Source organism: Rhamphochromis sp. 'chilingali' (assembly GCF_963969265.1).
Source record: "Rhamphochromis sp. 'chilingali' genome assembly, chromosome: 15".
NCBI classification, from domain to species: domain Eukaryota; kingdom Metazoa; phylum Chordata; class Actinopteri; order Cichliformes; family Cichlidae; genus Rhamphochromis; species Rhamphochromis sp. 'chilingali'.
The window spans coordinates 33,650,404-33,662,442 of record NC_137942.1 but is presented as its reverse complement, the minus strand read 5'-3'; the positions used below and the strand labels follow the sequence as shown (position 1 = coordinate 33,662,442).

The 12,039-nt window shown below is 43.7% G+C and overlaps 1 protein-coding gene across 6 annotated transcripts in view; it reads left to right on the top strand.

Annotated features, from left to right (window-relative positions):
• Window positions 1-3,900: 3,900 nt before the first annotated feature.
• The window catches only part of caskin1 (CASK interacting protein 1), a 111,244-nt gene continuing 103,105 nt past the window's right edge, over window positions 3,901-12,039 (top strand). For all 6 annotated transcript variants that reach the window (XM_080905067.1, XM_080905071.1, XM_080905069.1 and 3 more), the window contains exon 1: window positions 3,901-4,664. In XM_080905067.1, coding sequence (XP_080761193.1) covers window positions 4,571-4,664 — 94 coding nt within the window. In that variant the 5' untranslated portion in view covers window positions 3,901-4,570. The remainder of the gene's footprint in view (window positions 4,665-12,039) is intronic.

The following is a 12,039-nucleotide window of genomic DNA, read 5'->3' as shown; positions in this document are numbered from 1 at the left end:
CTCTTGTTTTTCTCCCTTTTTCTCATTCTTTGTTGTGAATGTGAATTTCACTAAAGTGTCAAGTGAAAAGTGTCAACACGTGCTCAAAGATATAACAAGAAAGGCATGAGCCACTTGTCTCTGAGACAAGTGGCTCATGAGTGTCCAGTGTACATATATTGAATCCACTTCTGAAAGCCTCTGCACTTAGCAATAACAGGAGATATGCAAATAGAAACAGGGGGAGGGGCTGCAGGTAAGCACTCTCTAAGTAAGCTTCTATGCAGCAGGCATTAGCATTAACACGCCTCTGGGGTAGTGTGGTTCTTTTGCATTGACAGAGGCATATTTATAAATACTCTACCGGTACCATACGGGCTACTCTTTAGAGTTCTTACATAACTCGCTGGTTATGTGGAGGAGGAAGAGAGCAGCATCCAAGTACTGCTCACTGCCCACACACACACACACACACACACACACACACACACACACACACACACACACACACACACACACACACACACAATGGAGAAAAAAGTGAAATAAAAAACGTGGAGGAGGGTGGAGAGGGAAAGAAAACATTAGATTTTGCAGTTGGAAGTCAGGGTCAAATTCTGCAGTGTGTGTGCTCTCTAATTGTCTTCATGACCGCAGCACATGCTGCATGTGTACGAGTGATTATCCCAAAGATCACAATGATTTTTGGCAACACAAGTTTTAACACAAACAGGCCTGATCTTATAGAGAAGCCTCGGATAGAAAGTAACAGTACAATTAGCCAAGTACTGAATTACAGCTTCCCTGTGCTTCTAATTTGTTCAAGTATTTCTCTGTTTCTGCTGCTTCCCATTTCAGCACCACTGTACTTTGGATGACAACACCATTGTTTGAAGGCTATATGTGCGGCTAACAGATGTTGTTAAAGACAAAACTACCCAGCAGCATATTAGTAATCAAAATAACTCCCACCTATAATATCAAATTGATGTACATGTTAATAAATCAAATGTTATGATCCATTAAACTTCATGCACTTAATTCTGCATAATTGAAGTGCATGTCAAAGCTAAAACATTTCAAAGTACAAGTACTACTTCTACTTAAAGGGTGTAAATACCCATTTCTGTACTTTGCAAAGCAGTTAGGCTGCTCAGTGCAAAGCCTATTTCATGTCCATCCATCCATTCATTCGCTTCCGCTTATCCTTTTCAGGGTCACGGGGGGCGCTGGAGCCTATCCCAGCTGTCATAGGGCGAGAGGCGGGGTACAACCTGGACAGGTCGCCAGTCTGTCGCAGGGCTAACACACAGGGACAGACAACCATTCACACTCACATTCACTCACACATTCACACCTAGTGGCAATTTGGATTATCCAGTTAACCTATCCCCACAAGATGCATGTCTTTGGACAGTGAATTTCACGTCATATTTCATATATTTGTATGAGGAAAGAAGGAGCTGAAAAATTGTGCCCAGTGTTTTTGTTCACCACATTTACTTCTGATCAAAGAATCTGAATTCCCATGCCACCCCAATGAAATCAATAAGTTCTAATCAATAAGTAATTTTTAATTAAATTAACAAGCTTCAGTGGTGTGGCACAGTTTTGGGTCGGTCAGCCTCAGAGCAAGACAGTCATGTAGGCGTGAATGTGAGCATAAAAAGTTGTCTTCTCTCTGTGTTGGCCGTCTATCCAGGGTGTAGCTGCCTCCTGACAGCTCGGACAGGCTCCGCCCCCCAATGCTGATTTGGATAAGCAGAAGAATATGAATGGATGGATGGATGGATGGATGGATGGATGGATGGAAGATCCTGTGCTATGCTAAGCTAAACTAACTTGCTGGAGGTAGTAAAATCATATTTGTAGTATTTGAGCTAATGCTCATAATGACAACGGTTAGCAGATCTTTACAATCTTACTCCTGCTTTTAACATGTGAGCCATTGTTTAAAAAGCATCAATGTGAGACACTTATGGCTTTGTAGTAAAAATATAACTGCTTTGATGGCTTTTCTGAAATTCTTTCACCTGTGAGATATTTAAAAAACTATTTTCTTTATTAAAAGTAGAGGTAGGTTTGTGTGAATGTCTTCTAGCTATCCTTGTCATTTATTGGTCTGCTACTTGTCCCAAACGTTGGTCCCCTTTTGTTGGCATTCCTACAAAAATGTTGGGAAGTTCATCCAAGGTTAGCCTCAGCCTACTGAATTCACTAAATTAAGCAATATCTTCTTACTGTGTGTTTTTTTTTTAGAGAAATTATGTAAGATACTCAAGTGACTTGACAAACTCAGACTAGTGAAGCCCCACGTAGCACCAGATTATTGTCCAGATTTTTGCACTGAACAAGGACTGTGGGCTTTGTCTTTGATGAGATCTCCAATGAACAGTAATGCCAAACATCAGCTGCATTTGTGGTTTTGGTGCTGATTAGAAATTTCTAGCATTTTAGCATTTGGTTAATATTACTCTTGGCATTAGCTGAAAGCATGTGTATGTATTTTCCTCTAAGTTTAAATAGTTGTTCATAAGATCACAAACACACGCCTATATCTTGATTTTATAAAAGTATATTTATACATATTATTAACATTAAAAAAAACATCTGAATTAAAAGACTTGAGCAGTGTGTGACTTAGTTACCTATCGATATTTACACAACGATTAAAAATATTAATGGAAAAAAGATAAAGGTGAAAATGAAGCGATGGCCAAACATTCAGAGATTCTCATAGATGCTAATCTGAAGGTGCTGCTGAGCACCTGCTCAACTTGCCTGTTTTAGTCGTGATACATGGTCAGAGCTGCCATCCCCTCTGACCATGTATCATTCCATCATCATCACAGTTTTTCTTGCTAACGTACTAAACAAGTTATCAACAACTTTTTCACACTCCATCTTCTCTAAACCACACATAGCGGTTAGCAAGAGGAAACTTATTTATTATGATGATAAATCACAGAAGCTTGTTTGCCTGCTAATGTTAGCTGTGCTTACACACAAAGTGCAGACTGTAAGTCGTCTCAGAGCAGTGAAAGTAGAGACAGCAGCAACAAGCTGGTCTCCCATCAGTTTACCATGAAAGAGCAGTTGCTTATTCACAATGTGCAAACCACCAGAAAGAAGTGTCTAGCTTCTCAGCTTGATCAGCTCAAGTAACGGGAAATGGACGTGCGGGTAAAATGGAGACAACTTAAGTTTCCTATGAGCACAAAACAAGTGGAGCTTTCAGCAACAATAACTCACTCCAGTCACAAGATGGCAGAAAAGTAATCAGCTAGGAGCTTTATGACAGCTATGTCTATTTTTGGATTTGACAAGGTAAGCACTGATTGCCTTGCTTGCCCTGATGGAATGCCATTGGTATATGGAGCTATATGGGTGGGGGTTTAATTTCCTCAAAAAATGTTTTATGTAACACAGTATAGTGGGTTAAATGAACAAAGTGCTGATCCTAGTAGTGTTTATCCAATACCAATGCCAAGTTTATTAGTGATACTTGCCTTGCCTTGAGGCCTTAAACATCTATGTAAAAAAGAAGGTAAGTTTTAATACAAATCTGAAATTGTTTGTGTCGTGCAGCTTTGAATTCAGTCTAACTCTTAGGCTAGAATGCAGGTGTGTAGTCTGATAAGACTTCATCGCGCCAATAAGCAGAAAGGCGTGGCACACCTCCACTCTCTCTGTGTCTTCCTCAATAAATCTCTGCAGCCTCTGCCACAGAAACAGGGCCAGAGAGAGAGACGAGGAGGAGGCGGGAGAGCACCGCGCTCCTGGTCCGCCCACAACTTTCAGCACGAGCCATTTAGCAGTGCGAGCTGGCCCAGCTGTAGAGCGCGCGGGCACGTGCACGTGCCCCCCTTCACTACCTCTGCACACCCCTACCCACCCACCCACCCCACTCGGAGAAAATCATTACCAAATAGCGAGCGCACGCGGAGCTGTGGCTGCAGCCGCGTCACCGCTGGGCTGCGTTTACGACGTAAAGCACACGAGCGGCACATCCTCGGCAGATACGAACAGGCGCGCACCCGCCTTCAAACGCACAACCATTTACGCGCAGTGTGTCTGAGCCTGCGAGGCTTCTCCGTTTGACTCCTTCCTCCCGGTGACCGTCGGTTAATCGTTTAATATCGAGGGCAGCTGCAGCGGGGGTGAGACCGAGGAGCCGGTGAGGCGAATCCTGGAACCCCCACCACTCATCCGCTCCGCCAAAATACGACGCACGCGACGCCGCCGCGCGGCTGCTGGGATCTCGAGCGGCCCGTTAGCCTCCGGTCCCGTCTCCATTCAGCAGCGCTGCACGTAGCCGTGGGAGAACCCGAGAGCATCCCTCCATCCCACCCAGCCTATCCCCACCCCCCTCCCCTCTTTCTCTCCCCCCCTCTCTCTCTCGCTTTCAGCCCCTCTGGACCCGTGCTATGCCGGAGCTCTAGGGGAGAGAGGAGGGGGGGTCTCATCAAGCCAGGGACCTGGGGGGGTGGGAGGAAGGAGGCTTTTCGTGGCCGGGGTGTAGACGTACCCTCCGCGTGGCGAGGCGCCTCTGTATCGGAGGATGCTGGAATAGAGCGGCCGAGCGCGGAAGATGGGAAAGGACCAGGAACTGCTGCAGGCGGTGAAGACCGAGGACCTGCTCACCGTGCAGAAGCTGCTGCAGAGGCCCCGGCCAGGGAAAGCAAGTAAGACAGTCGGTTCTCTCCCACTGCAGAGATGAGAACACAGCTGTGGATTTCTGTTGAAACCCTCCCCTATAGATGCCCGTGTTCAGCCATGGGCAAAAGCTTTCTCTCGCATAGGAGCTGTTCACCGCTGAGATGATGGTGATGTGTGAAGGCTGCATGTGTGAGTCTTCTGGGAGACAGGGGTTTGCATGCATCGGGGTGTATCCGAGAAGATTAGTGGTGTGATTGGAGAGTGGCAGCGCATCTTCAAACCCCTGTCTCTGTACACTGCAGCACAGAGAGAGGGAGGGAACACAGCGTGTGTGTGTTTGGATCTGTGTGTGACCCTGGCTCTCCAGTGACATGATACTGGTGGCCGTGTGATAGTTAAGGTTTCAACATCACAATCAGTGTGACACGACTCCCAGTGTTCTTCTTCTATCCTGCATACTGCGAGGCTCGCTTCACGACTGCTCCTCTAATGGTTTTTTTCTCCTTCGGGCAGTGTAGCACTACAACATCCAACAATGTTTCACTTGCACAGCCCACTCTAATGTGTGGGCAATACAGAGAGAAGCCAGAGAGAGCTGCAGATAGATCATTCTGTAGAGGCTGGCAGTGGCTTGCTGATACTTCCACTGATATATAACTGGCTGGTCCAGTTGTGAGCAGACAGCGAGGGGTAGCGTACAGGCCGAGCTGCAGGAGGTAGAATTTGCACAAAGGCATAACAAGTAATTCAGCTTTAACTCTTGTAATTATTTTTTATAAAAGCTAGTTGACACCAAGCCTATTATCCAATTACTATAATTGTTCTGCTTGGGCAGGTACGCAGCAGCATCTGAACTGGTGCTTACACTGGAAACAGCAGGTGGGCCTCATTTGAATAAGAAGAGGCCATGCTAATGACAAATAATGGTCCACGTTTGAGCCCCTATTGCAAGTGATGACTTTATAAATTCACTTGTCAGTCTGTTTGTGTACTGAGTAACACTAGAGCTTTATTGTACTTCTTGACCTCTGTGTATTTAAAATGACTGGTGTTGGCTAACATAGCGGCTGAATATTCTCTTCTTGAAGACGCTGCGCATCCACTCCTAAATATTGTGCTTACGGCCACTAGATTAGTTGGAACTACGTCTTAAAATAATATCTAATCGGCCAATTACATGACAGAAAGGAAATGCATTTGTAATATTTAAAATCCACATCCTCACATACAAGGTCTTAAATAATCAGGCCCCATCTTATCTTTAAATACCTCATAGTACCATATCCCCCTATTAGAGCACTTCGCTCTCGCTCTGCAGGCCTACTTGTTGTTCCTAGAGTATTTAAAAGTAGAATGGGAGGCAGAGCCTTCAGCTTTCAGGCCCCTCTTCCGTGGAACCAGCTTCCAGGTTTGACTCGGGAGTCAAACACCCTCTCTATTTTTAAGATTAGGCTTAAAACTCTCATTTTTGCTAAAGCATATAGTTAGGGCTGGACAAGGTGACCCTGAATCCTCCCTTAGTTATGCTGCAATAGGCCTAGGCTACTGGGTGCTTCCCATGATGCACTGATGCACTTTCTTCCTGTTAAAGGGGAGTTTTTCCTTCCCACTGTCACCACATGCTTGCTTTTAGGGGATCGTCTGATTGTTGGGGTTTTCTCTGTAATATTGTACCTTACAATACAGAGTGGTTTGAGGGGACTGTTGTTGTGATGTAGCTCTATATAAATATAAACTGCATTGAATTCATAAGGTTGTAACTTCCCATACCCAATTCAGTCGTCTATTTCACTCTGTATGAGACCATAAACTACAAGAAGAGCATTATATTGTTAGTTATTCTAGCAACTGAAAACAGAAGCTCGTCAGGAGGGTGTTTACTGGGATTAAAATCAAATAAGAAGCAGGACCATTTTTACCTTGAGTTCAATACAACTGGATTTCTTCTGGGAACCAGTTCAGTTGACCCTACTGGGCATGAAAAAGATTGCAGGTTTAAGATGCTTATCCTTCATTTTCAGACCTGAAAGCTCTTGTCTGTCTTTTTGTCTTCTGTTTGTGGGTCAAGAGGACCTGCTGAAGTTCAAAGCACGAAAAGGGGAAGAAAAGTCGATTTAGGGGAGTTTGAACGTGTCGTAGCTCTCGGTGTCAGATGAGCTGATTTAACCTTTTTAGAAACTCGTGAGCTGTTGGGATTTTATGCACACAGAAAAAGGGATGGAGAAAGAAGATAGGTTTAAGTGAGAAGTGGTTCTCTGGGGGGAAAGGTCTCATTCGGTGACATAGCTTAGAGAAGCATGACCAGATGCATTTCTGAATGCACAACATGTTAAAGCTTTGAAACAGGAGCCCACATTGGAACCAATTGACTCAGCTAAAAACTGGTAACTACAGCTGCAGCTGGACAAAACTGGGCATAAAAAGATCTCATGAGTCTTGATTTCTGCTGCAATATCGATACTTTAACATGAACAGCGTAAAGGATGAGAACCTTTAACGCTGTTGATGGTTTCTTAGTGTGGGGGATATTGTCTTGGCACACTTTGGGCCACTTACTGCCAATTGAGCATCATTTTTAGCCAGTGCTGTTCATAATCATGTCCATTCCTTTTTATCTTTCCATGACTACAGTGTTCTCGGCCACTTTAACAGGAAAATGTGCCACATCACAAAGCTCACATCATCAGTCTAGTTTCTCGATGATGACAATGAGCTCGTTGTACTAAAGTGGCCTCTGCGCTCACCAGAACAGGGTGGTGGTGTCATGGGAGAATCGCATCATGGAAGTGGTGCCCTGTGCGATGCTATCATATCAATAAGCACCAGAAACCCGGAGAAATGTTTCCAAGAAACTTGTTCAATCCATACCATGAAGAATCAAGGCCGTTCTTAAACCCAGCCCAGTACAAGCCAAGCAGAACTTCAAAGTAGTCGGTGGACCATTAAAGGTGTAATAAAAGTGGAGCAGCGGCGACCTGACCAGCCTAGAAGTGAGACAAACATCCCACCCATCCAACTCCTATGTGTGTTGAAGTTCTTTTATAAGTCGCAGGGTTCTGTGCCTCAGACGGCAGTGCTCACTCTGCAGGATTAAGCGAAGCATATGGCTTCATAACAGTGTGTAGCAATTAGCGGGGTTCACTGCATTGATGCAGGCGCTGGAACAAAAGTCTACAGCAGAGCAGGAAACCCCCTGGATTATAAACAGTCTGTCTACTGCAGAAAAAGACAGGCGTGACTATAAAAGAACTGGTAGGGTCCAGCACATAGAGGTTGTGCCCAAAATGAGTGTGTGTTTCTGTATGTGGAGCTCAGCAAAGTACATTATGTACAAGAGCACAAAACAACCTTTAGGCTACACTTAAGTGCTCTTCAGCTGGAAGCCGCTTTCTGACTACTGCTCAGTACATGAGATGCAGAGGACAGGTAAGGCCTCAAACTAATTTGTCATAGGCAGCAGACAGCCGCTGGCAGCATGCATAGATGTGCTCCAAATGGAGCCAGTCCTCGCCGGACTGCAGTGCATACAGATGGCGACTAAAGCGATTTAAAGCAGATACTGCAGGTGAAAGAGGCAGCGGCCTGACTGATGCTTGTTAGTGCACACAGTGGGTGACCTTTGTTTATTAATCTACACAGTCTATATGCTGCATACAGGGAAATAGACTGGGGAACTTGGCAACGTTACATTTACATTTTTGAATAGATTTTGTGATCCTGTATTTGACTTCCTTAGAACATGGTTAAATTTCTGTATTTCTGTTTATTTCGGTTCTATTTATGCTATTGATTATTTATTTAAAGGAAAATGCTTTGCTAAAGATTAAATGTTTAGAGACCCTTTTTGTGTTTTAAGATTTACTCAATAAATGTAATAAACTTGTGTTGAAAGTGAAATTGAGATTGTGGGACCTGGAAGCCCCGTAGTACAAAAATACAAAATGTGCATCTTATTTGTGAGCAGATTTTTTGTTGCAAAATCAACACTTTAAATTTCAATCACTTAACAAAAAATCACATTTTTAAAGGAGAAAGCAGGATTAACTGAGTAATGTAACATAATATGAAGGCAGTTGATTACCTTCAGTCTTAAAATTGGTAAAAATACATAACTATAAACATTAGATACAAAACAGGCAAAATCATTTATATGAAAACGATTCTGTACTGCAAAGTGTGATTAGTTAGTTTTATGTAAATACTCACTGACACAGAAAAGTAACAGAGGACCTAAAATAAAAGATTTATTTTGTGTGAGCTACACTTAAATAACAAAAATAGCATCTGGGATGAGTCACAGCAACTGTGTGAAATGTGAGTGAGCTCACGCTACTTCATTTTTAATTCAGTGCACTTAATATGTCTTGCTTTAGGGTAATTAGGCATACTTTAGTCAGACTTTCTGTAACACTGAAACTGTTTAATATGCCCTTTGAAATTTCATTTGTGGACGTGCAAAGCAAAAATAAGCCACTTTATTATTTATCTTTTGCTGCGTGTGTTTTAAGGGAGTGCCTGCAAAAGTGTCTGCAGGACACTGATACTGACCTGTTTATTTCAGGGAAAAAACAAATAAAGAGGGCAGAAGCAGCAGGGCGGTAATGACAGAGTGCAGCTGAGTGTCCCAGACAGACAGCAGGGCAGTTTGACGCTAGGCTGATGTTCACACAGACCTGTTTGTCATCTTAGCATGCAGCACAAAGCTTACAGGAGACGTGTGTTGTCTGTGTGTGTGCAGCTGCCAGTGAAATGTGTGAGTGGTTTGTGGTGGTAACGAGTGGACGTGTGGCTGAGGTGTGCGTGTCCGTTTGTCTGTGGGTCTGAGGCTCTGCCCTAATGCACATCATTTACTCTCACTCAGGTCAGACACACAGTCCGCACAAATGCACGCATTTACCTCCATCTCACACACACACACACACACACACACAGTTACATTAACACAAACATCTGGCACCATCTGGAGAGCTATCATCAGTTTGCTGTCACTCAACTTGCCTTCTGCACATAGGATTTGACTGGGTCATAGCTGTGTGTGTGTGTGTGTGTGTGTGTGTGTGTGTGTGTGTGTGTGTGTGTGTGTGTGTGTGTGTGTGTGTGTGTGTGTGTGTGTGTGTGTTCAGTGAAATGATAAAGACGCCATGTCCGACAGACTGACACGTTCTTCCACAGCTATCTTCCTCCTTCACTTTCTTTCTTTGCAGCCATGAGAGATGCTGACACTCCCAGACATTTCTAGATACCAGTCTCTCTCTCTCTCGCTCTCTCTCTCTCTCTCTCGCTCTCTTTTTCTCTCTCTCTCTTTTTCTCTCCCCCTCTCTTCCTCACGCCCTCCCCCGCCAATCTTTTCTGTGTTGACGTGCGAGGCAGGCTAGCAGGAGCAGAGCAGATGATTGCATCCACACCAGTGCACATTCACAAAGGAGCAGCAGAGAGGAAGCTCCACACGCTGTCAGCCGGAGTCTCTCAGACTGGCTAACGATGCTCTGTCTGCATCCGTATGCTTCAGAGGAGCGACGTGACGTGAAGAAGCAGCTAGCGTTTGCACTTCACAGTGCAACTTGACAGCTACGCCAAATATTTTTAATTTAGCGTAACAGCTGTTGCACCTCCAGGTATACGACTCTCTGTGCATATTGTGCAATACAATTAAACAGGTACCTAATATATGTTTCCTGCATTGTATTTCAGCTCGACGACTCTAGCCCCTCAGTTCATTCACTGTCAGCATGGCGCTTCTCTTCCTGTTACCCAGCATTCTCTGATTGGCTGCCCCTCACAAAATAAAGGCATTTGAACATGACATTCAAATATTCTGCTTGTGAAGGGCAGCCAATCAGAAGAAAGCTAAAGGGGAAAGCTAAGACAGCTTGTGTGGATGAACTGAGAGGCTCAAAGAAAGATACGTAAGGATTATTTCAAACTGTCAATCATGCAAAGCCAAGAGTCCAAGAGTCAAAGAAACGAGCATAACAGCCCTCTCGCGCTTTTTTAAGGTAGATAAAAACACTAAAAACAACAAAGTGTAAATGACATAAAATGAAAGTGTGCGTCGGGGGTGTTGCTCTTATTTCACCCTGAAAATATTATTAAAATGTGGGCGGCTATGTGTTTTCACCACTTCGTAAATATTCGGCGAGTCTGCGCGGATAATGTACTCAAGCAGATATTTCCCCGTCAATCAAGCGCACCTAAAGGCCTTTACTTGGAATATATTACTGCAGCAACACTCGCGAGAAGAAGCAAACATGCTCGGGCGGCGTTATTGATCCTGAGAGTGATCTTGAAAATTGAAGCACAGCATATTAGAAATGATAATACGGAGCGAGGGGAAGATTGGCCGGCGCTGTTCCCTGCATTTTCTTCCAAAACATCATCACTCACTTCTCCTGCTACTGCTGACTGCCTCCATGATTGAATTACAGAGCAGATGGGGGGAGAGGTGGGTGAATATTTTTTGCTTGGAGGAAAAGGGGGATAGGCAGAGGAGTTAGTAAGAGAAAAGGAAAGAGGAGGGGAAGATGCTTCTTGATGTGTGAGTGGGACAGATGGAGGGGGAGTGATGAAAGACTGAAAATGATGAAAAAGAGAACAAGGGAACGAGGTGATGAAACGCAGGGGTAGCTGAACGCTGTCATTTTCCACCTCCCGTTTATTCTGATCGCAGACTGCTCGGCTCACATCGGGTCCCTCTGTCTCTTCTCCCTCTCACACAGACACACACATGCAGCAAAAATAACATCCACACAGTTTAATGGGTCAGCGGCAGGTTCAGGCAGAAGTGGAGAGCACAGCAGAGGTGAGAGGATGGAAGGAAAGAGAAGGGAAAGGAAAGGAGTAAAAATTATAGGAAAGGAAGTGAAAGAAGAAAACTGGAATGGAAAGGAAAGTGAAACAGAGCTTATTAAAAAGGAAGAGAGAAGAGGAGACAAGATTGAAATAAAATAATATACACTGAGGAAAGAAAGTGAAAGAGAAGGAAGGAAGAGAAAGAAATAAAGTGCAAAGTTGAGGAAGGAAATGAAGGGAAAAAAGGAAAAGAAACAATACCATGGAGGAAGTAGTGAAACAATGTGAAAGGAAAGATTAAAAAAACTTAAAGGAGGGGGAATTAAATGAATATATGTTATAAAAAAGTGAAAGGAAAGAGAAAAATAAATGAAAAATTAGACAGAAAGAAAAGGGTGAGAATGAATAGAGAAGAGTAGGAAGTACACGTCAAAGGAAGTATAAATTAATTAATAACAAATGACAAATCTGAGAAAGGACAAGAAAGAAAAGGAAAGGGTTACACCAGCACAGTACAGAGAAGGAAAAACATTAGATGGAAGGATGAGAAAGAAAACTGAACGAATAACAAAAAGGACGGCGCCACAGAAAAATAAGGAAAAGGAAATGAAG